This window comes from Chlamydotis macqueenii, chromosome W (assembly GCF_036417535.1).
Source record: "Chlamydotis macqueenii isolate bChlMac1 chromosome W, bChlMac1.mat, whole genome shotgun sequence".
Taxonomy (NCBI): Eukaryota; Metazoa; Chordata; class Aves; order Otidiformes; family Otididae; genus Chlamydotis; species Chlamydotis macqueenii.
In genome coordinates this window covers 50836021-50858221 of record NC_141592.1, presented here as the reverse complement: position 1 = coordinate 50858221, position 22201 = coordinate 50836021, and the positions used below count along the sequence as shown (strand labels likewise).

The 22201-nt window shown below is 48.4% G+C and overlaps 1 protein-coding gene across 1 annotated transcript in view; it reads left to right on the top strand.

Moving 5' to 3' along the window:
* The first annotated feature begins 209 nt into the window (after positions 1-209).
* LOC147596790 (uncharacterized) overlaps positions 210-22201 on the top strand; it is a 66639-nt gene continuing 44647 nt past the window's right edge. The window contains exon 1 of the mRNA XM_086769644.1: positions 210-453. Within this exon, the coding sequence (XP_086625770.1) occupies positions 210-453 (244 nt within the window). The remainder of the gene's footprint in view (positions 454-22201) is intronic.

Below are 22201 nucleotides of genomic sequence, written 5' to 3'. Positions count from 1 at the left end.
TGACCCCGACGTGTGACAGGTCTGGACGGTTTTGAGCTGGGGCCGCGCTGCGGTCGTGCCTTCCTGCTGTTAGGATGGCATCCATCCCTGATACAGTGAAGGTATTAAAGGCGTTGGGTAAAGATGTGAATTGTCCGGTGCGTAGGGCACCGTTGACGGAGTTCATCCAATGGATGCAAAAAAAGGGCTTGATTAACAAGCCGGGAGAGATGATGGAAACGGCGCGGTTACAGGCGGCGGGGAAAGAGTTACAGAAAGAAGGGAAGGTTGGAACGAGGGGTGTGGTGACGCGGCTGCAGACGTTAGGTTCGGTGAAAAGACTGCTGGCTAAGGCTCGTAAGGAGCGTGAAGTGTGTCTTACGACTTTAGCTGCAATCAAGGGAGAACAGCGGCCCCCGGAGGTAGAGGGGGAGGGGGACGAAGGGAGTCGAGACAGCGCGGAGGGGAAGGGGGGTGGCGGTCCCGTGGTCTGCCCGGTTCGGCCGGCAGCCTTTAAGGACAGCAAAGGGATGGTAGAATTTGGATGTATTCTCCCGCGTATCATGCTTTCCTTGCCGGAAGAGCCAGAATTGAAAAAACAACCCCCCAAATACGAGGATACAGAAGTGCCCTCTGTCTCTCCTTCTGCCCCATCGACTCCACCGTTAGAAAATTTGCAGAAGAATGAGACCAGTTTACCATCTCCCCCTAGCGATTCATGGACTGAAAAAGGAAGGGAGGGGGCCACTGAAGTGGGAGTAGTGCACGCTTTAATCTGAAGGTTCACGCAGTTGGCGTCGAACGTAGAAGTAGAGGGATCGGCGCAGAAGGTGGAGGCAGCAGCTGAAAAGGGGATGACTCGTGGATTTACAGATTGGACACTGATTGCTAGAAATTGCGTATTGGAAGGAGTTTCTCTAGGGCCACCAGACGGAGATGGGGGTATAATGGTGTGCCCAGTGACACAGGGGCAGGAGGGGCGGCACTGGAGCCCGTTGGATTACAAGTTGCTTAGAGAGTGGCAGAAGGTGGTGAAGGAGGAAGGTGTTAATGGGGTGGCAGCTCGAGCGATTTTGGATGTCATCTGGGCAGCAAATCTGCTTCCCTTTGATTGCAGGCAGCTGGCTAGAGCGGTTTTTACAGCCCCCCAAATGGTGCTGTGGGAGGCTGTGTTAAAGGAGGAAGCAGATAAGGTGGTTTTAGAAGCTTTAGATCCGAATCACCCCTTACATGGGATTACTGTGGAGAGGATTATGGGCTCAGGTAACTTCACTGATCTGGCTGCACAGGCTAACATGCGAGGCAGAGACATCAACGCCGCCGTACGGGCGGCATGAGTGGCATTTGCAAGAATGGGTAAGTATGAGGGCAAGAAGTGGTCGTACACTCAGGTGAAGCAGGGCGTAGGAGAGGCGTATACCTCTTTCTTGGAAAGGCTACAGAAGGCCATTGAGAATTCTGATTTGCCAGAGGATGTGAAACCTGTACTGGCGAAAGAACTAGCTACACAGAATGCAAATGAGGTAACTCAAAAACTTTTGCTGCAATTGCCTGGGGATGCAGGTGTGGCACAGATGATTAAACGAGTCATGAAGGCAGAAGCACTGCAGCAAGCAAAATCGCTCATTGCAGCAGTTTCTGCCATGCCATCACCCCCCACGGGCCCCACCTGCTCTGGTTATGGGGGTGTAGGACATTTCAAGTGGCAGTGTCCTTCAGGGACCAATCAGGAGATGGAACCCACAAATGGCCAAAAAAGGAGATGTTTTCGATGTGGGCGGGGCGGACATCTTGCCAAACAGTGTCTGCAGCCATGCCTGGCAGGGGGGCAGGGAAACGGGAGGCGCGGTCTCTTACGGGGGCGGAGGGATGCGCCAGGCAAAGAAACGCCCCCACTAACCTTCCTAAACAGCGAGGGGCGGGCCCTGCTGTCGGGTCCCACTCAGGAGTACAACTAACTTGTGCGGAAGGTTTATGGATTACAGCCCCTACTTATGTACGCATTGACGGAAAAATACCACGTGGAATAATAATAGGGGCAGGGGCACAACAGTTGGGGGTGGAGGTGGTGCCAGAAATGAAGACACAAAACGGGGAAAACACAGTGTGTGTTACTCCGGTGTCCGAGATGCCCGTATATTTGCCCAAAGGGTCAACTTTTGTAGGTTTGTTATTTGATCTTTCAACACGCCCGGTAGTCGTGTGCGAGCTACGTCCACACAGGCACCCTTCCACGGAAGCAGACCCACAGCCACCAAACTGCTTTGAAGCCATGTTAGATACTGGGGCAGACGTTATGGTAATTTCTCTGACAGATTGGCCAAAAGAGCTTCCTTTAGCCCCAGTGGCCATCCCATTGACAGGCGTTGGCGGCAATCAGAGAGCATTACGGAGCCAATACCCACAGCACGTCTCTCAATAAAAGGAGAAAAAGGTGAGACAACTATGCGACCCTATGTATTGGATAATCTACCTGTTTCCCTTTTGGGTCGGGACGTTTTGCAATCTCTTAAAGTTCAGCTCAGCATAGAAAAGCCTTTTTAGTGGAGGCCACTGATCCAGAAAAACCCTACATTAGAATGACATGGTTAACCGACAGCCCGGTATGGGTGGATCAGTGGCCGCTAACTGAAGAAAAATTGAATCAATTAAATTTGCTAGTAGATAGGGAAATAGCAGCAGGACATTTGATATACTCAATAAGCCCCTGGAATTGTCCAGTGTTTCTGATAAAAAAGAAGTCTGGAACTTGGCAATTTTTGCATGACTTGCGAGCAGTGAATGCGGTACTGGAAGACATGGGACCACTGCAGCCAGGTATGCCTTGGCCGTCCATGTTACCGGACAGCTGGCCAGTAGCGGTCATAGACATTAAGGACTGCTTTTTCTCTATACCATTGCATCCTGATGACAGCAAACGATTTGCCATGACGATTCCAACAATCAACAACACGGTGCCTGCAAGACGACTGCAGTGGACGGTGTTACCACAAGGGATGAAAAACTCCCCAACTCTATGTCAGTTGTATGTTTCTCGCGCCTTGCAAGAATTTCGGCAGGCCCATAGAGACTGGGTGATTTATCATTATATGGACGACATTATTATATCTGGGCCAGAGGGGGTGGAACAGGTGGTTGAGCAGCTCACAGCTGCCCTGCAGAACTGGGGTTTGACAGTCGCTCCAGAAAAAGTACAGTTGCAGACTCCTGTGCAATATCTGGGAACCTTGGTAGAGCGAACAACGGTAAAGTCACAGAAGCTAACCATAATGAAAGAGATACGTAACTTGCATGATTTGCAGGTATTGGTGGGCAATCTGCAATGGCTACAACAGTTTATTCCTATCACACATAAGGAATTGGGTGCCTTAATAATTGATTTAGCAGGCCCACCAGATTTGGCTGCACCTCGTAAATTAAATGAAATGCAATTGACACTGTTACAGGACCTAGCTTCTCGGCTAAGTCAAAATTCCCTGGCCAGATATCAGCCAGGTGTGAAATTGGAGCTTCATATAGCTCTGCAAAAGGAGGGGGTGAATGCAGTAGTATTTCAGTGGAATGAGCAGCAACAATTTTGTCCGTTACTGTGGCTTTACACCTCTATCAAGAAAAAAGCTGCACCCCAATACACAGAGTTACTAGGGGATGCTATACGCCGAGGGCGGCTCCGCTGTTGGCAACTGTCGGGAAAAGATCCTCACATCCTGTCCACCTCGTTATCTATTGCAACATTAGAAAATGTAATGATGATGGATACCAACATTCCGCCCCGCCCACATCGAAAACATTCATTCTGGTGACATCCGTCCAGTCCGGCCATGCACGACGCTAAAGGCATTGGAGTCAGTCACAGTACTGCCAGTTAGCCCAATTGTAATGACCCCAGTGCAGGGACTTACTGTATTCACAGATGCCTCCGGACGGACTCAGCAAGCGGCTATTGCTTGGTACGACCAAGGAACTTGGCACACACAAGTTTGGAAGGCAGAGGGCTCTATTCAGGGCTTGGAATTACAAGCGATAACGTGTGCCATACACAGATGGATCAGTATCCCGATAAATATTGTGACTGACAGTGAGTATTGCTACTGATTAGCTCTCCGCTGTACGCTTAGTTTGCCCGGAACTACAGCCCCAGCACAACTGCTTCAAAATGCACTAGAACAACGTAGTGCACCTATTTTTCTTGCGCATATTAATAGTCATACCACGTTACCAGGGGCCATTACAGAGGGTAATCGTCGGGCAGACGAGGCCGCAAGTACTCTGTTACAGATAGCAGCGGTGGGGGTTCCTGCTCTAAAACAAGCCCAGTTATCTCATCAGTTCTTTCATCAAGGGGCTCGAGCTCTGGCCAGAACTTTCAAAGTGTCCTTAGCGGACATGCGAGCAATTATCACTGCTTGCCCTAGCTGCAAATCTACCTCTTCCATAGCAATAGGTGTTAATCCACGGGGCCTTCAAGCAAACCAGATCTGGCAGCAAGATATTACAGAATATCCCCCCTTCGGACGGTTTAAATATCTTCATGTAAGTGTGGATACTTGTAGCGGCTGCATCCATGCTACCGCAGAAATCAAAACTAATGCACGTGCTGCTATCCGACATTGTTGTGCTGCATTTGCTACATTGGGGGTACCTCAACAGATAAAAACAGATAATGGGCCTTGCTATAAAAGCAGCTTGTATAACAATTTCTTACAAAACTGGGGAGTGGAACACCGTACTGGCATCCCGGGCAATAGTGGTGGCCAAGCTATAGTGGAACGGGCACATCAAACAATCAAACATCAGTTTGATCGGGTTAGAGGGGGGGAGAAAGTGTCCCCTGGGGGGCATTATGAGTTCCTAACAAGAGCTCTGGTAGTAATCAATCAAATGACTGGAACAGAGATATCCCCAATTTCCCAGCATTTTTCGACTACATTGTCTTCCCGCTTAGCGGAAGCTCCAGTGTGCTTCCATGACCCAGTCATTTTAGAATGGCACGGGCCGGTACCACTACTGCAAGTGGGCCGAGATTATGCGTGTGTGCAAACTGCGAGTGGTCCTCGATGGGTGCCTGCTAAATGGATTCGTCCAGCAGTAAAGGGTTCAGATGCATGTTCGATGCCCGAGTGAATCTTTCCTGCATGATAATATCCTATTAAACATGTGTTAAGCTTCTTTTTCAAATCACTAACACAGGGACAGTAAACAAATGGATCCCTGCACGATGGCTACAACCAGTGCTCCAAGCTGCCTTGCGTCCGTCGGATTGTTAACAAGCTGTGTGGCAGCTCCATGGACATCAGTCACAGAAAGAACAAATGTGTGGGTAATTATGGTTAGTGCCACAGGACAGGACATCATTTGTTTGTCTATATCATCTTCAAATAAGCCTTTCAGAACATGCTTGGTCAATCTGCCATATTAGATAGCAGTAGGATGGCAACCCGGTGTAAAACAACAGCAGCCGCGAGTGCTAAATTACAAAAGATGGAACTTTTGGGATCAGTAAAGATGGACTTCTGCCTATTTTCTTTAACTATTCAGGAGCTAATGTCACTAGAGGGGTAATGATTGTAAATGCTTTAAGACCTATAGATTGCAACGATACAGCATGGTGTAATCACGTGAGCACATATCAAAATCCAGACGGCATAAAAGACCTAAACGAAGTACACATAGTTTTGAATCTGATTGCCAAGATAATATAGAGTTTTGGAAACCAGGTGAAATTATTGCTGCTTCAATCTTTGCACCTGGTGTGGCAAGTGCCCAGGCATTAGCTACTCTAAATAAATTGGGCTGTTGGCTTGCTAAGTAAACGCATGCAATTGTATCGGTACTATTAACACTGTTAATTGATGTAGATTCTATACACTATACTACTTTACAAAACAGAACCGCTGTTAGCCTGCAGAGCACATATTTGACAGGCCTTGTTGCATGTGCTGGCCACACATGCAGCAATGTCTGGTCAGGCCTTGTTGTACGCGTTGGCCACGCATGCAGCAGCGTCTAGTGGCTACTCTTTCACTAAATCTGCTGAGGGTAAAACAGGGGTGGCTCGGAGCATAGGGGGGGGGAGGGGATCCGGAGCACACTTTATTAATAGCGGGGGACACCCTGAAGGTGCTGTATCTGCCTCCTTTCTCTGCTCTGACCCAGCTGATAATTATCCTCTTGCTCAGCGGTGGTGTTGTCAGCATAGTAGGGTTGGTAACAGAGTAGATCAGTAAGAGATTTTTGTACTAACAACAAAATCATGATTGTCAGGATTTTGATGGGCTTTGCTGCATGAATATTTTTGATTATTTGGAATCTATTCATAAGGTAAAAAAAAAAAGAGAGAGAGAGGTAGACTGATAGAAGCTTATTACAAATAGCTGTAGGATGTTTTACTCATTCATGCTTTTTATATATGTATTTTGATTTGTATTTTGTGTGTATTGAAATGTGTGCAGATTGTAATAGATAAAGCATTGAAACAAGCCTCTTCTCGTAAACAAACAAGGGGAAATGTAGGTCAGTGAAAGCACACTGATCTTGGGAGGGGGATACAATCATAGTCGTTAGGAGAAAGCCATGGAATGAGAAGGGAACTTTAAGATACAAGACATTTTTAATGGAATTTATGGCTTGTTTCAACAGAGTCTTGCAAAAATTAGTCACTGGCTTTGTAGATAAGAAAGTTACTGAAGTTATTATGTCTGTAGAAATAGAGAATATCATAATAGAAAATTACTAGAAAATAGTGAAATTTAGGGGTTTTTATATATAAGGTGTGATTAGTAATCTTATTAACTAGTGTAGGGCATAGCTAGGTGGTTGCTATCCTTAGCTAAAATCAGAATTGTGATACTAGGCATCATACTAGGTATAATCATTAACATTCTGTGCTTGGTCACCTGTCTATAAAAGTGATACAGAGAATACTACATCAGGACGCACACGCCATATGACGTCAGTTCCGACTGACCATCTCACAGGCTCGAGCTGTAGTGGCAGCCTGGCCAGCATGTCAAGCAGCGAACCCGAACCAGGCCTTATACTACCCAGGCATTAACCCCAGAGGTATGCTCCGAACCAGGTACGACAACTAGATATCACAGACTATGCACTATTTGGCTGTTTCAAATACATTCATGTTGCGATCGACACTTGCTCCCGAGCTCTCTTCGTGTGTCCATTCACAACGTCCATAACACAAAATCCATCCTGCACCAGAGCTGGGCTTTTATTTGCCTAGGGTACCTCGGAAAATAAAGACTGACCGTGGGCTGTCACGGGTATCTCACCACTTCCTGGAGATGTGGGGAGTCCGCCATACGTTTGGCATTCCTCTGAACAGCACCGGGCAAGCGATTGTAGAACACGCACACAAAACCCTGAAAGCACAGCTAATCTGCTTCAGAGAGGGGGGAGAGAGGGGTTTGGCCAGGAGTCTTGGTCAGTGAAGTACTTGTGGTACTGAATCATATGTCCTTCGCTGACTCTCAATCCGTTTCCCCTATCCAAAACCCTTTTTCCTCATGTCAGCTGCTGTTTGGGGGCAAGGCACTCCCGGGGGTCCGGTACCGCCTGTCAGAAGACCCACGTTGGGAAAGGCCTGCTGATCTGCTAATAGGAGGACGAGGGTATGCTTGTATCTCCACAGGTGCGGGGACCCGATGTATCTCAGCTTGGTTGGTACAGCCGTGGCTGGAGGATTGGCAGGGTAACCGCACGGCGCGGCGCTCTCCAGCTCATCCTAGTGGGATTGATCCTGATTGTGAGTCTTCCAATGCCAGTGATAACGACTAACTTCTGGGAGCAGTTCACGAACTACATCAACTTTACTCAGGTTTGCATAACATGTGGCCTGTTGTGTTCTTAAGAATGCCAACTCCACAGCCTTTGCCATATCTGAATTGGTGATTGCTTTGGTAGCACGCGAAGAAGGACTGACACAAATGCAGTTGGCATTAGATTATGCCCTTGTGTCGTAGTTCAGCCCCGATCGGACCAGACTACGCAGTCTCTCTCTCACTCCCCCCACCTTCCGAGAGAACAAGGAGAGAAAATATAAGGAAAAACGGCTCGAGGTTTGAGATAAGGACAGGGAGAAATCCTTAAAGTTACCGTCACGGGCAAAACAGACTCAACTTGGGGAAAACTATTCATTTATTACTACAAACAGCAGGATAATGAGACAGAGAACAAGATAACCTCCCCCCACCCCTCCCTCTTCCCGAGCTTAACATTATCTCTACTACCTTCCCCTCCCGAGCGGCACAGGGGGGAAGAGGGAATGGGGGTTGCAGTCAGTTCATCATACGTTGTTTCACGCCGCTGCTTCATGGTTGGGGAAGAACTCCTCACATTCCTCCCCTGCTCCAGCGTGGGGTCCCTCCCACGGGCCACAGTCCTTTGTGGAACTGCTCCAGCGTGGGTCGTCTCTTCCACGGAGTTCAGTCCCTCTAGAACAGCTGTCCCAGCGGGCCCTCCACGGGCCACAGCTGCCTTCAGGCATCCACCTCCCCCGGTACGGGGTCCTTCACGGGCTCCAAGTGGATCTCTGCTCCTCCGTGGACCTCCATGGGCTGCAGGGGGACAACCTGCTCCACCATGGTCGTCACCACAGGCTGCAGGGGAATCTTGGCCAGGAGCCGCATTACTCCTCCCCCTCCTTCTGAACTGACCTTGGCGTCTGCAGCCGTTCCTCACAACAGGCTGGTAGATGTCTCTCAGGATCTTTTTTACATCTTATTCACTTCTCATCTCCTTTCCACTTCTTGCAGCCGGGCCGGTCCAAGTTGGGCCCAGTCGGCCGCCTGGCGAGAGGCCAGAGGGTGAGGCCTGCGCCTCCCCCTCTGCGCCTCTGCCCCCGCTCAGCTTCTTCACATCTTCTCTCCTCTCTTTTTTTTTCTGTTTTCCCCTTCTTAAATACGTTGTCGCAGAGGCGTTATCACGGGACATTCTGCTACCAATCGTCTCGGCCTTGGCCAGCAGCAGGTCCGCCCTAGGCCCGGCCGAGTCCCCTGAACAAAGGGGAGCGACTTCTAGCAGTTTCCTACAGAAGCTACCACCTTAGGCCCCCCCTCACTAACAAAACCACGACACCTTGCAAGGCCTGGCATCGGTTGCAGCGACCTAGAGGGAGTCCTAGGTCTCCTAAGCTACTGCTGTTTGGACTTCAGCAAGAACACTTCCTCGGCCTCGGAGAAGACACGTGCACATGCTGCCCGGTTAGTATTCAACGTCAGGGCTCTAAAAGACTGGGGGTAGTTTTCGGACCTCTTCAGTTTACCTAGATGGCTAAAAAATATTGTGTCCATAGGTTTGACGATCCTAGCAGTTGCTTTGATAATGCTTTGTTTGTTTCTGTTATTGTTACCTTTCTTGCATGCTATGATTGAGGGGTTACTAGGCAACTATTCATGATCAACTATGTTATAGCGGCATCCATCCCAGGGTACCAGCCATTAGACTAGGATGATTTAGCATAGAGGGGGGGAATTGTGGGGTAACGTTAGCAGGGATGCACGTACGCTGGAGGGGCGGTCCGTGGTGATTCACGCACTGGACGTGGTTGAGTCCATGAGTGGAGGGGGCAGGTGCGTCCATGTACGTGGTGGGCACGGATAAGTCCATGAGTGCAGCGGGCAGGTGCGTCCACGTACGTGGTAGGCACGGATAAGTCCATGAGTGTAGGGGTAGGTGCGTGGCGGGCATGGATGGGTCCATGGGCGCAGGGGGCAGGTTCGTTCGCGTGCGTAGCTGGTGTCCGGGTATTTAACCCTGTATTGCGCAGCATTAAATTGAAGGCTTGGCTTGACGGTATCCGTGTGATGCCCTGCTTTCCCCGGGGTGGGGCTCCGGTTCGTGCGGGGTAGGTTAGCTGGCAAGAGAGCCGGCAGGCATTGAGCCGTTGACTACCACTCTCTGAGTGCGGCCATCCAGCCATTTCCCTGTCCACTGAGCGGTTCGTCCATCAAACCCATGCCTCTCCAGTTTAGAGAGAAGGATGTTGTGTGGGACAGTGTCAAATGCTTTGCACAAGTCCAGGTAGGTGACATCAATTGCTCATCCCTTTTCCACCGATGCTGTAACCCCATCATAGAAGGCCACCAAATTATTCAGGCACGATCTACCCTTAGTGAAGCCATGTTGGCTGTTACCAACCACCTCCTTGCTTTCCATGTGCCTTAGCATGTTTTCCAGGAGAATCTGCTCCATGACCTTGCCAGGCACAGAGGTGAGGCTGACCGGCCTGTAGTTGCCCGGGTCTTCCTTGTTCCCCTTTTTAAAAATGGGAGTTATGTTACCCCTTTTTCCAGTGTGGTGGTTTAGACCGAGTCACCACACAGTTTCTCACTCACCCTCCCCCTACCCAGTGGGATGGGGGAGAGAAATTGGGAAGAAAGGAAAACTTGTGGGTTGAGATAAAAACAGTTTACTAATATACTAAAAACTACAAAAATAACAGAGTATAAGGATATTAATATATACAAAATATACAAAAGGAACAATGTATGATTTCTCACCATCCAATGTCCGAATGACCGACGCAGCCCTAGCAGCGATCTTGGAAACGACACCGAACAGCAAGCAAAGGAGGGGAGAGCAAGCCAGCAAGGTAGAGGGAACGATGCCAGCAAGCAAGAGAGATGGAAAGAAAATGGATGCCAAGGATGCATGCCAGAATGGATGCCTGAATGGATGCCCCCTCCCATGGGCAACCCCCACTTATATACTGAGCATGATGTTTATGGCATGGAATACTCTCTTTGGCCAGTTTGCATCAATTATTCTGTCTGTCTTTTGCCCAGCTTCCTGTATCTGCACGTTAATGAGACTTTAACGAGACTTGGAAAGCCAGACAGTGTCCTTGGTCTCATTAACAACAACTCGTATCATCAGAATGTTTTTATCAACATTCTTCACACACGAAATCCAAAACACATTGGCTACTGAGAAGAAAATTAACTCCATCCCTGCTGAAACCAGGACATCCAGTCATTGGGAATCTCACCAGACCGCCACGACTTCTCAAATACAATGGACAGCAGCTTGGCAACTTCATCTGCCAGTTCCCTCAGGACCCGTGGACGCATCTCATTGGGTCCCATGGACTTATGCACCTTTAGGTTCCTTAGGTGGTCCCGAACCTGCTCTTCTGCTACATTGGGTGGTTCTTCATTCTCCCAGTCCTTGCTTTTGCCTTCCGCAATTTGGGTGACGTGACAAGAGCCCTTATCGGTGAAGACTGAGGAAAAAAAGTCATTGAGCACCTCAGCCTTCTCCATGTGCCAGGTAACCAGGTCACCCGTTTCCTTCCAGAGGGGGCCTACATTCTCCCTGGACTTCCTTTTATCCCAAACATACCTATAGAAGCCTTTCTTGTTGTTTTTGACATCCCTGGCTAGATTCAATTCTGTCAGGGCTTTAGCTTGCCTTACCTGATTCCTGTCCACTCAGACAACGTCTCTGTAATCCTCCCAGGCTACCTGTCCTTGCTTTGCATCCCTTGCTTGCATATCATTTCTTCACATCTTTGAAACTGTGCAAATAAAACCCAATAGAACGAGTCAGACCCTCAGGGCTATCCTGCCACATATGTATGGACAACCCGTGGATTGCAAAGCCTCAGTCAATATGGAGTGGATCTGTCAGGTGTATTGGCCCTAAAGCCTGATATACCCCAGCCTCAAAGATTAGCAGTTTTAAGGCTTCCTCGGGGACAGGGGTCCAGTCCCAGGCAGCTCTTTTGTGTGTTAGGTCATATAAGGGTCGGGCTATGATGGAGAAATTTGGGATGTGTTTTCTCCAAAATACCAACAAGCCCAGGGCACGATGAAGTTCCCTTTTGTTTCCAGGCATTCCCACCTGTTCAAGGGTAGTCAAGGTTTCAGGGGGAACACACACTGTCCCACCCCTCCACCAAATACCCAGGAACTTGACCTCTGAGGAATGGGATTATATATTTCCTGGTGGAATTTGGAGTCCTAAACTCTGCAGGTGAGTAATAATTTTTGTTTGGGTTTGTCCCACTACATTAGTATCAGGGCCGCCAATCAATATATCATCAATATACTGACACACTTTGACCCCCTCCCTGGGAGTATTTTCAGCAAGCTCTTGAGCCAATGCACAATGAGCAATGGTTGGTGAATGATGATATCTCTGCGGAAGGCGTGTAAAAGTAAAATGTGTGCCTTCCCATGTAAAAGAAAAACGATCTCTGTGTGCTTCTGGCAGGGGAACCACGAAAAACATCTCTTTTACATTGATAGTGGCTAAGATTTGGTGGGCTTGTTCCTGTATAGTTGCAATTAATTCAGCTATGTTAGGTATGCCAGTGGTTAAGGGGCCCGTTTTGGTATTTAGCAGTCATTAATCAACTGTTAATTGCCACTTTCTGTTAGATTTAAGGACTGGCCACACCGGGGAGTTATAAGGTGAATGGATTGGAATAATTATCCCCTGCTCATGCAACTCAGGGATTATCGCCTCTCGAGCCCCTAAGGGAAGTGGGTAGGGTTTAACATTTATGATCTTTGAAGGGGGCAATTCTGGCTTTGATGCAGGTTGGAGTAATCGCATCGAAAGAGTCAGGAGATCAAACACCCATTCCTTTCCCTCAGAGTCCACCCAAGCATGCCCCTTAAGCAGATCAAGCCCCAGAATATTTGTTGGTAAAGCCCCTAGAATCATAATAGCCTCTACTGGGATTTCATCCCAAGGCAACCAGCACTTGACCTGGGCTGTTGGTTGAGGTCGGGAATTTCAGAACACATGTGTAACACAGATTTGTTTCTTATCAGCAACTATGCTGCTACAGTTAGCCACATCCATCCGAAGGGCCAACATTTGAAATCCGATATCTACTAAAAAAGGTGACTGGAGTGTTAAAGGGATCTAAAGGAAAAGTGATCAATAAATCCCCCTTAGCAGTTTCTGTGAGCCTTCTGCAACGGACCCACTGGCCCTCCCCCGGCTCACTTACTGAGGATGACAAAGGGAATTTCCCAACCTAGGGTTATTCAAATCAATTAGTTCAGTGTCCCGTGGAATGGACAGGGCCATAGTCCCATATTCCTGGGACCAGAGGAAAAGATCCCTGGGTTTTAAGGGAGATGAGGTTCCCCTTATTTTGTCCCAGCCTTTCACCACACTTTCCCATTTGGGAGCAGATAACCCATCCCTCACCATCAGCACATAGTTCTTTAGAGCATAGTCCAACTGTTAGAGCAAAGTCACAGTCTCAGACCCTACTGCAAGCTAGGCAGAGAGCCCCCTATTCCTACTGTTTCCATGCTTTTATACCCATAGTGCCTCTAACCACCACCAGGTGTCCCTTATCTTCTTCCCACCACCAGGTGTCCTCTATTTTGCTTTCCTTCTCTTAGGAAGTCCCTTATTTTTCAATCCCAGGGCTTCTGATATTCATCACCCCCAACAATTCCCCCTTCTTGTTTTCACAGCACAGAGATACCATAAAATACAAGGGAGACTACATGCCATGACCAGTAACAGTTCTTTCCAAGAGGAACATAATCCATACTACAAACATAACAATTCCAGTCATGCAGCAAAACCCATCAAAATCCTAACAACCATAACTTTGTGTTAATAATACTAGATGTTGCTGCATGCGTGGCCAGCGCATGCAACAAGGCCTGTCAAGTATGTGCTCATCAGCTAACAGCGGTCCTGTTTTGTAAAGTAGAGGTCCACTGGAGTATTGCTGGATTTTGATGTTCATGCTCGCATGATTACACCACACTGTATCATTGCAATGTATATATGTTACAATCATTACTCCTCTGGTAACATTAGCTCCTGATTAGTTTAAAAAAATATATATATCTTTCTTCCATAACTGATGTCCATAGAGCTGCCATACAGCTTGTTAACACTCTGATGAATGCAAGGCAGCTTGGAGCGCTGGTTGTACCCATCATGCAGGGATCCACTTGTTTACTGCCCCTGTAGAGACACAAGCATATCCTTCCCCCACATTATAAGAGGGAATGGTCCTTCCCAATTACCTGTTTCCAGATTCTTAACCATCACTGGAGCTTGCCCTCGGATGGCATCATGTACAGTAGATGATCCAAAATGTTTCTGTATTGAGGAAGAATTGTCACTCCATCGATTTAAAAAATTGAGCACATACATTGCTTTTGCTAACTTTTCGATTGCAGATTTCCCTTCCATTCTCCCTTCTTGTTTTAACAGCATATTTTTAAGTGTGCCATGGGCACGTTCAATGATGGCCCGTCCAGTGGGGTTATGCAGAATACCAGTAACATGCTCGGTGCCCCAAAGAGCAAGGAAGGTTTGGACTGCACGAGAAGCATACGCTGGCCCATTATCTGTTTTTATACACGTGGGAACCCCCATGAAAGCAAATGCTGACATCCAATGTTGGCAAACATCTCAAGCACATTCTCCTGTATGAGCAGAAGCATACAATAAGCTGGAATGGGTGTCAATAGTTACATGTGTGGGGTACGTTAGCAAACTGGTGGGTGTTGCAGGACAGAACTTACAGCCTAGCAACAAGGCTATGAGCGGGAATGGGCTGCACATGCGCGGGAAGGGCTGCGAGCGGGGCTGCATGTACACAGGAGGGGCGGTCCGCAGATCGCGCGGATCGGTCCATGGGCGCAGGGGGTGGGTGCGTTTGCGTGCGTAGCGGGTGTACGGGTATTTAACCCTGTGTTGCGCAGCATTAAATTGAAGGCTTGGCTTGATGATATCTGTGTGATGCCCTGCTTTCCCCGAGGTGGGGCTCCGGTGCATCCTGGGTTGGTTTGCTGGCAAGAGAGCTGGCAAGTGGTGACCCCGACGTGATAGGTCTGGACGGTTTTGAGCTGCGACCGTGTGGCGGTCGTGCTTGCCTGCTGTTAGGATGGCATCCATCCCTGATACAGTGAAGGTATTAAAGGCGTTGGGTAAAGATCTGAATTGTCCGGTGCATAGGGCACCGTTGACGGAGTTCATCCTATGGATGCAGAAAAGGGGCTTGATTAACAAGCCGGGAGAGGTGATGGACGTGGCGCGGTTACAGGCGGCGGGGAAAGAGTTACTGGAAGAAGGGGAGGTTGGAATGAAGGGTGTGGTGACGCGGCTGGAGACGTTAGGTTCGGTGAAAAGACTGCTGGCTAAGGCTCAAGAGGCGCGTGAAGTGTGGGTTGCGGCTTTAATTGCAATCAAAGGAGAAGGGTGGCCCTCGGAAGGGGAGGGGGACGAACGGGGTCGAGACGGCGAGGAGGGGACGGGGGGTGGCGCTCCGGTGGTCTGCCCTGTTTAGCCCGGAGCCGCTGATGGTGGTAAAGGGATGATGGAATTTGGGTGTGCTCCCCAGTGTATCACGCCTTCCTTGCTGGAGGAGCCTGAACCGAAGGAGCAACCCCCCAAATACGAGGACACAGAAATGCCCTCTGTCTCTCCTTCTGCCCCATCGGCTCCACCGCTTGTAAATTCGCCGAGGGGTGAGACCGGCTTACCACCTCTCCCTGAGGATTCATGGGTTGCAGACAAGGGAGGGGGCAGCGAAGCAGGAGTAGTGGATGCTTTAATCCGCAGGTTCGAGCGTTTGGCGGCGGACGTAGAAAAAACACTGAGTAAAGTAGAGGGGTCAGCGCAGAAGGTGGAGGCAGCGGCTGAACCGGGGATGGGTCGTGGATTTACGGATTAGACATTGATTGCTAAGAATTGCATATTGGAAGGGGTATCTCTAGGGCCATCAGACGGAGATGGGGGTATAATGGTGTGCCCAGTGACACAGGGGCAGCAGGGTCGGCAGTGGAGCCTGTTGGATTACAAGTTATTCAGGGAATGGCAGAAGGCGGTGAAGGAGGAAGGTGTTAATGGGGTGGCGGCTCAAGCGATTTTGGATGTCATCTGGGCAGTGAATCTGCTTCCCTTTGATTGCAGGCAGCTGGCTAGAGCGGTTTTTACAGCCCCCCAAATGGTGTTGTGGGAGGCTGCGTTAAAGGAGGAAGCGGACAAGGTGGTTTTAGAAGCTTTAGATCCGAATCACCCCTTGCACGGGATTAGTGTGGAAAGGATTCTAGGGTCAGGTAACTTCGCTGATCCGGCCGCACAGGCTAATATGCGGGGCAGGGACATCAACGCCGCCGCACAGGTGGCACGGGTGTCATTCGCAAAAATGGGTAAATATGAGGGCAAAAGGCAGCCGTACACTCAGGTGAGGCAGGGCGTAGGAGAGTCGTATACCTCTTTCTTGGAAAGGCTACAGAAGGCCATTGAGAATTCTGATTTGCCAGAGGATGTGAAACTTATATTGGTGAAAGAACTAGCTAAACAGAATGCAAATGAGGTAACTCAACAAGTTTTGGTGCAATTGCCTGGGGATGCAGGTGTGGCACAGATGATTAAGCGAGTTATGGAGGCAGAAGCATTGCAGCAAGCAAAATCGCTCATTGCAGCAGTTTCTGCCATGCCATCACCCCCCACGGGCCCCACCTGCTCTGGTTATGGGGGTGTAGGACATTTCAAGTGGCAGTGTCCTTCAGGGACCGATCAGGAAACAGAACCTACGGGTGGCCAGCAAAGGAGATGTTTTTGATGTGGGCGGGGCGGACATCTTGCGAAACAGTGTCTGCAGCCATGCCCGACCGGGGGGCAGGGAAACGGGAGGCACGGTCTCTTACGGGGGCGGAGGGATGCGCCAGGCAAAGAAACGCCCCCACTAATCTTCCTGAACAGCGAGGGGCGGGCCCCGTGGCCGGCCCTGATCAGGAGCACAACTGAGTTGTGTGGAAGGTCTATGGGTAACAGCCCCTACTTATGTATGCATTAACAGAGAAATACCATCCGGGGTAATAGTAGGGGCAGGGGCGCAGCACTTGGGGGTGGAGGTGGTGCCAGAAATGAAGACATCAAATGGAGAAAACACAGTGTGTGTTACTCCTGTGTCCGAGATGCCCGTCTATTTGCCCAAAGGGTCGACTTTTGTTGGTTTATTACTTGACCTTTCAACACACCTGGTAGTTGTGTGTGAGCTACGCCCAGGCGGGTACCCTTCCACGGACGCGGACCCACAGCCACCAAAGTGTTTTGAGGCCATGTTAGATACCGGGGCAGACGTTATGGTAATTTCTCTGAGATTGGCCAAAAGAGCTTTCTTTAGCCCTGGTGTCCATCCCATTGACAGGGGTTGGTGGCAATCAGAGAGCATTACAGAGCCAATATCCAGTATGTCCTTCAATAGAAGGGGAGAGGGGTGAGGCAACCATACCCAGTATGTACTGGGTAATCTGCCGGTTTCCCTTTTGGGTTCGGATGTTTTGCAATCCCCTAAAGTTCAGCTCAGCATAGAGAAGCCTTTTTAATAGGGGCCACTGGTCCCTATAAACCCTGCATCAAAATGACATGGTTAACCAACAATCCAGTATGGGTGGATCAGTGGCCGTTAACTGAAGAAAAATTGAATCAATTAAATTTGCTAGTAGATAGGGAAATAGCAGCAGGACATTTGATACACTCGACAAGTCCCTAGAATTGTCCAGTGTTCTTGATTAAAAAAGGAGTCTGGGACTTAACGATTTTTGCATGACTTGCGAGCAGTAAATGCAGTACTGGAGGATATGGGACTGCTACAGCCAGGTGTGCCTTGGCCGTCCATGTTACCAGACAGCTGGCCAGTGGCGGTTATAGACATTAAAGACTGCTTTTTCTCTATACCATTGCACCCTGATGACAGCAAACGATTTGCCATGACAATTCCAACAATCAACAACGCGGCGCCTGCAAGACGACTGCAGTGGACGGTGTTACCACAAGGGATGAAAAACTCCCCAACTCTGTGTCAGTTGTATGTTTCTTGCGCTTTGCAAGAATTCTGGGAGGCCCATAGAGATTGGGTGGTTTATCATTACATGGATGACATCATTATATCTGGACCTGAGGGGGTGGAACACGCGATTGAGCAGCTCACAGCTGCCCTACAGAGCTGGGGTTTGACAGTCACTCCGGAAAAGGTACAGTTGCAGACTCCTGTGCAGTATCTGGGAACCTTGGTAGAGCGAACAACGGTAAAGCCACAGAAGCTGACCATAATGAAAGAGGTGCCGGCTGGGGAAGGCTGGAGCAGAGACGGTTGGCAACTATTCACCCTGGTGGGGTTGATCCCGATTGTGGCTATTCCAACACCAGTGATAACAACGAACTTCTGGGAGCAGTTCACACATTACACCAACTCTACTCAGGTTTGCATAGTGCGTGGCCTGTTGGGCTCTTGGGAATGCCAACCGCACAGCCCTCGCCATATCTGAACTGGCAACTGCTTTAGCAGCATACGATGAAGGACTGACACAAATGAAGTTGGCATTAAATTATGCCCTTGCGAGGCCTGGCATCGGTTGTGTTGTGGTAGTAGTCTGCATAGTCTGGTCCTGATCAGGGCTGAACTACGACAGGTTGCAGCGACCTAGAGGGAGTCCTAGGTCTCCAGGGTTACTGCTGTTTGGATTTCAGCAGTAACGCCACGTTGGCCATCAAGAAGGCCCGTCAACGTGCCACGGAAATAGCCCAGTTGGTATTCAACGTCACACTCCTAAAGGACTGGGGGTGGCTTTCAGGCCTGTTCGGTTTACCTAGATGGCTAGGAAATATTGTGTCTATAGGTTTGACAATCCTAGCAGTTGCTTTGATAATGCTTTGTTTGTTTCTGTTATTGTTACCTTTCTTGCATGCTATGATTAAGGGGTCACTAGGCGACTATCCATGATGACCTATGTTATGGCAGCATCCGCCCCAGCGTACCAGCCATTAGACAAGGATGATTTAGCATAGAGGGAGAGGAATTCTGGGGTAACATTAGCATGGCTGCATGTATGCAGGAGGGGCGGTCCGCGGTGACTCATGCACTAGGCGCGGATAGATCCATGGGCGCAGGGGATGGATGCGTTCGCGTGCGTAGTGGGTGTACGGGTATTTAACCCTGTGTTGCGCAGCATTAAATTGAAGGCTTATCTTGACAGTATCCGTGTGATGCCCTGCTTTCCCCGGGGCGGGGCTCCGGTGCATCCTGGGTTTGTTTGCTGGCAAGAAAGCCAGCAGGTTCGCTGGCAAGAGAGCTGGCAACATGTACATATTTGTGTTGGCCAAATGACGGAACATGAGTTATATCAGATTGCCATAATTCTTGAGAGCACAAACCGCATGGATTAACCCCATATAAAGGTGGCATAATTGTGTTCTGGCAACTGCTACAGGAACGCACAATTGCCCGAGCTTGTTCCCTTGTCAGCTTAAATTGTTGTTGAAGGGCTGCAGAGTTTTGATGATAAAACTCATGGGACAGCTTGGCCTGCATAAGTGTGTTTGGAATGAAGGCCACATTAGTGAGAGCATCTGCTCTCATGTTACCTTCTGTAACAGGTCCTGGAAGCGAAGTGTGAGCTCTCAGATGTACAATAAAGTAAGGATGATTCTGCACTTGTAATGCTGATAATAGCTGTTGAAACGGGTTCTACATCAAAGGGTCACCTATTTCCCTTAACATTGCCCATTCCACACGTTGTATTACATTGACCACATAGGCAGAATCGGAAACAATATTGAGCGATTCATCTTTCCACTTATACAAAGCTTGTACTACTGCTTCAAGTTCTACGATTTGAGTTGAACCTTCTACCAATTGTACATCATGATGGCACTCACCATCCTGCTTCCAAACAATTACAGATTTGTGCATTTTTCCTGATCCATCTGTAAATACTGTCAGGGTGTTTTCTATGGGAGTGTAACTTTGATGAGTCGCTGGATACAACCTTAGATCTCCTAAAAATTGCAGCATAGGTTGCTTAGGCCAATGAATACATATCTGCCCTGTGAATCCCGCCATGGCATAGTTAAAATGGTTGCTAAACTGCCATAGCCAATTCAACTGTTCCATTGTGAGTGGCAAGTACAGCTCTTGTACATCTTGCCCTGTTAATTAGCAAAGCTAAGTCCTACTTTTAACCACCAGTTGTGCTAATTGCTCTGCCCAGGTAGTCAGCGTCTTTTTGCCTGTATGGGATAAGAAGATCCACTCTATTCACAGAAGCTGTTGTTCCACTTGCTGGCCTTATAATGCTTTAGGCTTCATCCTTCCTGCAAACACATATACATTAAAGGGCAAATTGGGGTCACATCAATCAGCTTGGGTAACCTGGATTTGCTGCAAAACTGTTTGTAATGCTGTTTGTGCTTCTGGAGTTAATCTCCTAGGAGAGGTTAAATCCAGATCCCCCTTAAGCATTTGAAATAGAGGCAAGAGCATCTCTGTAGAAATGCCTAATACCGGGCGTACCCAGTTGATAGTTCCCAGCAAATTCTGCAAATCCTTTAAGGTAAACACTGTTTGAGGGATTTTTAACCTTTGCGGTGCAATTGTTCTTTCCATAATTTGCCAGCCAAGATATTGCCAAGGACATACCTTTTGAATTTTCTCTGGAGCAATAACCAATTTAAACTGGGATAATGCACTGGTGATATCATTAAGAACTCTGCCCACCAGAGAATCATCAGGTGCCGCAATTAGGATGTCATCCATATAATGATAAATGAGGCTATTCTTATGTAAGCGCCTTACTGGTTCTATAGCCTGTGTGACGTACCATTGGCAGATGGTTGGATTATTTTTCATACCTTGTGGAAGTACCGTCCAATGATACTGCTGATTAGGTTCCCCCATATTGATTGAAGGCACAGAAAATGCGAATCGTGGAGCATCCTCAGGATGTAAAGGTATGGTGAAAAAACAATCTTTCACATCAACTACGGTAATACTCCTATCTCAAGGTATCATTGAAGGAGATGGTAACCCTTGTTGCAAAGGTCCCATATCCTCAATGACCCTATTTACTGCCCTTAAATCCTGTAAGAGTTGCCATTTACCTGATTTTTTCTGTATTACAAACACAGGTGTATTCCAGGGACTGTGTGTTGGCCTTATGTGTCCAAGTCTCAATTGCTCATCAACTAATTCGTTCGGCCGCACAGTGCCCACACGATTATCTGGGCCATTAACGTGTACCGATGCCTCACTCTGTCATGGTGCAGTAACTCCTCCTCCTACTCCCATTACCATAGTTACTGCCATACCAGCCCCCCAAATGGATGGCCAGTCCCATTTAGCCATTATTGCTATGTCAGCTCCAGTGTCAATTAATCCATCAATTACAATTTGATCACTTCCTTTTGTAACAGTGCATCACAGCATAGGGCGGCTACTCACTATCTGTTGAGTCCAGTATATCTCGGGGCTACCTGTTGATCCAAACCCCCGGTTCCCACGCTCTCCCCTAGAAGCAGGCATTTCAGTGTTTAGGCTGTCCTTAAAACGTATTAACTGCACCAATTTAACTCCGGATGGTATGAAACATGGTGGCTGTGGTGTCCATAACATAATTTTTATTTCCCCTGTATAGTCAGAATCAATAACGCCTGGTAATATGAAGAGTCCTTGCATTGTAGTTGAAGATCATGCCCTAACAAGAGAGCATGACATCCATTTCCTATTGGGCCATATACGCCAGTCAGTACAGCTATAGGTTTAGAGTTTTCTAAATATACAGGTTGGGAGGTGGACAGGTCCAGCCCTGCGCTTCCTGGGGTGCCTGACTCGAGGGTTGTCACCTGCTTATGCTCATCCATGCATGTGGTTTCTGAGGAGTGTTCTGTGGAGCATGTGTTGTCTGCGCACGCCTCCCTGCGGCACTCAGCTTGTGGTTTCCCTGATTACGGGCAAATTTTGAGTTATGGTATTCCACATAACATTTCCCCTTGTTACATGGAGGGTATATTTTGGGACTTCTAGGGCGGTCCCTTTGCAGATGCTCTGGCTGTCCACAACCATAATGTTACATGACATAAACATTGAAAATTAAATATCAATATGAGGTGATTCTTGCTAACTGTAGAACTGTAGTCACATAGGTTAAGTTTTATATGAAATCTATTTGTCCTTAGAGGGAATGGGACCTTAGAGATATTATAATACACATTTGTTAGAAGCTAGCCTAGCATATCTTTAATACAATGGTAAGTCCCAAACACTCCCAAACACCACCTGCAGAAATAGGCCCTGAGCCATCACTTTGGAGCCAGGAAAATCAAGGAGCATCGCGACCTGTTCTCAAGACCATATATGGAGATTTCAAGGAGGAGTTTGACCAGCGAATTCGAGGAGGGGGCATTCTGACAACCACCAAGACCACCAAAAGACCCT